The sequence below is a fragment of the Vigna radiata genome, chromosome 4 (assembly GCF_000741045.1).
Source record: "Vigna radiata var. radiata cultivar VC1973A chromosome 4, Vradiata_ver6, whole genome shotgun sequence".
Classification (NCBI taxonomy): Eukaryota; Viridiplantae; Streptophyta; class Magnoliopsida; order Fabales; family Fabaceae; genus Vigna; species Vigna radiata.
The window spans coordinates 17,537,164-17,542,549 of record NC_028354.1 but is presented as its reverse complement, the minus strand read 5'-3'; the positions used below and the strand labels follow the sequence as shown (position 1 = coordinate 17,542,549).

The following is a 5,386-nucleotide window of genomic DNA, read 5'->3' as shown; positions in this document are numbered from 1 at the left end:
TTGTATTTCCGGTATTTCCCTCCTCTTTCACATCCAAGTTTGACAAACGTTTTTCTTCTTCGTACACCAGTAGCTTTATCAAATCTTACTATTACCACAACAAATCCTAAATCATAAGCCACCACTCTTACCCAATTAATTAAGTGCTCCCGTGAATCAAATATTTTATTTGTGGTAAATTTATTTGTCAAATCTTTCTTTACAAGTTAACTATAACCAACTTGAGAATCCACACGAAGATATTCATCCATTTTAAATAATAATCACCTATAAAATTATAACGAGTCTTATTAACATAATTAATAATTAATCAAACAAATATAAAAATATTAATATAATAAAATTATATATTTCATATAATTAAAGTAATAAGTAATTTTTTATATAATTATAAAATTCTTAAACAATTAAAATAGAAATAAAAAATATATATTATAAAAAACATTAAATTTAAAAAATATTTATATATAACTAAACCCTTTAAACGGATTGACCATAATTCAACGGCTGCTGACATCCGTTGAATTATGGTCAATCAGTTTTAAGGGTTGAGGAAAAGTGGTTTATGTACTTCTTCGCCGCGCACGTTTCTTTCAACCACGGAGACAAAATATGCACAACACCTTTCCTTTATACGATTCCTCATAGTGAGGGAGCATAAAGAATTAAAAAAAAAGTAACGAAAGAGAGCCTCACAATGAGGGAGCACAAAGAATTAAAAAAGAAACAATAACGAGAGAAAGAGCATATACGTGAGGGGTGAAGGAATCAAAGTGAGAAAAAAATAAGTTTTGTATAATAGGAGATTGAAATTAAAATTAACTTATAAAATAAATTTTAAATTTTAATTAAGAGTATAATAAAAATATAAAAAAATAAAAATATAAGAAGAGATAAGATTGGAATCGAGAGGTGATGGACTAAACATGATGTCGGGGTGGAGGGATAAATGCCCCTTCTTCATCAAACAAATGCCGTCGTACATTGTTTTTTAAATGGTGGATTTAACATAAAATAAGAATCAAAATAAACGTTTTTAAGAACATAATTTTTCTTAAAAAAAAAGAAACTTACTTACCGGCACAATTAAAAACAAGAAAAAGAAAAAGAACGTACAAAGAAACATAATTCAGAAAAACAATATATTAAATAAATGAAATTTATGATACTAAACATATTTAATAAAATCATGTTAAAACATCGGTTAATATGATCTTAGACAAATATTTATAGGTTTATTCATACATTAAGTAATAAATTTTGAATACAAAGTTAATTTTGAATTGAAATTAAATTTTAATCGGGATAAAAATTATATCTGAAATTTACTACTAAACTATAACATGTTCACATAACATGTTTATTTTCTTATAAATTTATAACATGTTTGGATCCATTATCTTAATGTGTGCATTTTTTTTAATATCATAGTACGGTAAAAAATTAAATATTTATCAACGGCGGTAAATTTTAGTATTTTTTTCCTTTCCCTTAATTTCTTAGTTTCCCTCTCGAACAAAATAAGTTTCAAACAAAATCTGGTGCATTGAACTCAGTTTTCGTAACGATTCTCATTGTCCCCCACCGTTGTTTTCGCCGACGCTTTCAAGCCGCCGTCGCTGTTGCTCCGACGAGCCGTAAGAAACCCTAGACGGCGCCACCACATTCATCTCACTTGAAACTCAAAAGGTTTGAAACATTATTTCCATCTCATTTATTCTTCATTGGCTCGTCTCACCCACTCCTCTTATTGCTTCAATTTTCCCTTTTGTAGAAGAATCGCCCAAGAGAACTGCCGAATCCCATTGCTTTGTTTTTCATTGTCGTTCATCACCTGGTATGTCCCGCGCGTGTTCTCATCTCACCCGTGCCTCCGTTCCTCGTCGTGTTATTTTTTTTTTTCATTCTAATCACTTGTGCCTCAGTTAGGATGAAAAAAAAAAATGCTCCTTTGTTTGTATGCTAGCAATTACAACGCTGTAGCCTTTTCCTTGGGGTTTAATTTGATACTTACTCTTTTTAATTGTTGTTTAACGTTTTTTTTTTTTTTTCAGAAACTGAGAAAACGAGTACAAATGACAAAAAGGAAATTTAACACGGTCCCCTCTCAATAGTTTTGTCTGTAGATGTTAAGATATTTCCGCTACTCTCCGAACCTGTTTGATAAAATGCGTCTTTAACTGGTTGTATTGTTGTGTTATTGCTTGAACATTCTGGATTCATTCAAACAAAGTTTGTTCTACTCCTCACGATTGGACGTGCTTTCATCAATCAGCTTTAGTTTTTGTGTTGTTTTGGTAGTACTCTGTTGGGTGGGCATGAATACTCATTCCCATTATTTTCTAATTATCTTTCACTTGGGTTTTTGTCCCTAATTTTCTCAGTTTCTATTTTTTTTTTTTTCTGTTGCTCTTCAATTGAAACTTACAAAGTTGGCATTTACGAAATTACTTACTATCATTGTTGTCTTTTTCTATTCTTGGTTTAAGACGAAAGACAAATAAGTCCGAGAACATGCTTATTTGATTTTTTTAATTTTTTTTATTGAGGTTCACTGCTTGTACTTTATGAATTTTTTCATTGATTTCATTCAATCGCAGAATCAAAGAACCAGATAATGGCTGTGATGGGTATGGCAAAAGATGCAGGACTTCCATTGATGAAGTTGATTAAGTTGAGAGGGATGCCTATTTTGCAGCAATTGCATTTGGAGGAACGGCTGCTTCGAACCAGTTCAGATAATTGGTGCCTTATCAACGATGGAACAAATTCCCCTGCCATTGTAATGGGCTTGTCTGGGTATTTCTTTTAAATAAAATTTTATTTGACACAAATATCTATGTTTCCAGTTTATCTATTATTTACTGAAAGAGTCTTCATGGAGTCTAATATGCAGATGCACCTGTATAAACAGAGAAGTTTATACGTTGAAAATAGTCTAGGTTTAGTATCAGTGTCGATTCCTACCCTATAGAGTAATTTTGTGACTTTGTACTATATTGATGGACTAACTAGGTACACGTCATTAATGGGCCTGTTTTTGGCTTGCTTAAAACACAACTCGTTCAGGAATATTTTTGGAACAACTTTTCCCAAACTGATAAGTTTGGTTCAAACAAATTCCCACTAATCTTGATCATTTTCCCAAAATCACGTTTGTTCAATTTTCAAAATTACACCACTGGCAGTGGCAGTGGTGACACTGGAAACATTTTAGGTTTTAAGTGTGGTAGTGATGCACTTGATGTACAATACAAGGATGACAGTAGTGCAGTGCGATAATGCTAGGTTGGTTGTGACAACATTGGTGTTCATAGTGTGGAGGTGGAGTAAGTGACAGTCCCGGGAGATGAGTAGAGCATGGGAACATTTGGAGAAAGGGAGGGAAGGAGGAGAACGGTAATGTTGTGGTTAACCTGTTAAAATCATTCACAGATTATGTGAATGTTAAGTTCTCACCTCCTCCATGGGGTTGGTTTTTCATCGATCTTGTGGGAGTGTTGCATTCTCAAATATGAAAAATGCTTCAGACTGTTTTAATAGCACTAGTATCTAGCAAATGAATGCTATTTTCCATAGGTTTATTGTTGTTTTTCTTTATTTGTGTAAAGCCTCCTTCATTCCTCTTTCTCTCTTGTTAATAATCACCAAGGAAAAAGATATGTAATTTCAATGTGTATGCATAGGAAACTTTCAGAACTGGTCGAAGTCAAGCCTGTGTTGCAAGATCGTATACCCATTATCAAAAGGTTTACCGGGGGAGGAACTGTTGTTGTTGACCATGACACTATATTTGTTACGTTGATATGCAATAAAGATGCCGTTTCAAATGTGCAACCCTTTCCCCGCAGTATCATGTCATGGAGTGGTTTATTATACAGTGAAGTTTTTAAAGGGCTTGCTGATTTCCATCTCCGTGAGAATGGTACATTGATCGAGTCTTGAATCACTATGATTTTTCCAATATTTATGTGAGCATTTTACTATCCAATTTTATGTTAGACGTCCAGAGGAAATTGATGGTGTCGACATGCGTGAGTAATTTGCATTATATAATGCTGGTTCTCATTAGTAGATTATGAACGAAACCTTGTGAAAGGATCAAAATTTGATTTTGTTTCTTCACAATCGATGCATGTTATACGAGTTTAAGTTGTATTTTAATTCAATGGTGACAATTTTCTTATTGTCTTCCCCATCAAACTTGAATGTGGTACTGAAAGCATGAAAAAGATCGAGTTATTCTAGAAAGCATGCCAAAAGCTTCTGATTTTACTTTTGAGAAGCAGATAGACTGATTCCATCGATTGATTTAAAGTCTGGTTAAGTTTAAACTTTTGAAATCTGTTTCATTAAACTTACAATCCGTTTCTAATTGGATTATTCTTTCCTTTGTGTGTAAAGATTATGTGTTTGGTGATCGGAAGTTTGGTGGTAATGCTCAGTCTATAACCAAGAATCGGTGGGTACACCACACATCATTTTTATGGGATTATGATGTCAAAAACATGTCTTATCTCAAGTTACCTGCAAAGGTTCCTCAGTACCGATTAGTAAGCTTATATTCTTTTTCCTTTTACCTTTTTCTGCATTGGAGTTCTTGATGAGCCCTGTGTTCATTATCTTCTTTTGGTTGGTTGTATGGTGCATGCCATGCGTAGTTTTTTAATCAGATTATAAGGCTGTTGTCGAACACACATTTCTGATAAAGATGACTTGATGAAAAAGCTTGGTGTTTCGAACTTGTTCCAAACTAAAGCAAAAGTTTGACACGTTTTAAAAAAGGAAGATAAGATATTTTGGAATGATGTTGTATTCTTCTATCTGATGATACAACGCTAACTAATTTTTCTAATCAAATAATAGCATGAAAGTGTATCCTGTTTGTAACCTTGACGTTCCTGGCATATTTGAAATTCGAGTATATCCCATCTAGAAAAGGTAGCATGTGCAGGGATAAAGAGTTGAATGAATTCGAATGAGAAATAATATTTTTCTTCATTTTGAATTGCATCTACTACCTATTGGCGTATCTGCCAATGTAATTACTTAAGTGAAATATATCTATTCCTTTACATACTTTCTAGATTTCTATGATTACTAAATGTATATTATGTGAATAATTTTTGTTATGGATGACTTTTAGGTGAACAAAAGTTGAATTATTTAGTCTCCACGATATCTTCATCGGCATTTTGCTCAAAATAGAAGTCTACTGCATTAAATGCCAGACCTCACTTATTTTCTGCTATTCTTGCGTGTTTGTGTTAATCTGGTGTGGGTTCTTGTCTCCAGATGTCATCAAACTTACATTTTTCAAGTTTCTTTTGCTTCAGTTGTTTACCAATCCATATTAACATTTGATTGCTATGCTGCAGAGAAGAAG

At 32.9% G+C, this 5,386-nt stretch overlaps 1 protein-coding gene across 1 annotated transcript in view; it reads left to right on the top strand.

The window, feature by feature from the left end:
• Window positions 1-1,408: 1,408 nt before the first annotated feature.
• The window catches only part of LOC106758068 (putative lipoate-protein ligase A), a gene marked incomplete at its 3' end in the record, with an annotated part of 12,146 nt that continues 8,168 nt past the window's right edge, over window positions 1,409-5,386 (top strand). Inside the window, 5 exon segments of the mRNA XM_014640977.2 lie at window positions 1,409-1,689; window positions 1,775-1,837; window positions 2,601-2,799; window positions 3,687-3,925; window positions 4,405-4,553. Coding sequence (XP_014496463.1) covers window positions 2,618-2,799; window positions 3,687-3,925; window positions 4,405-4,553 — 570 coding nt within the window.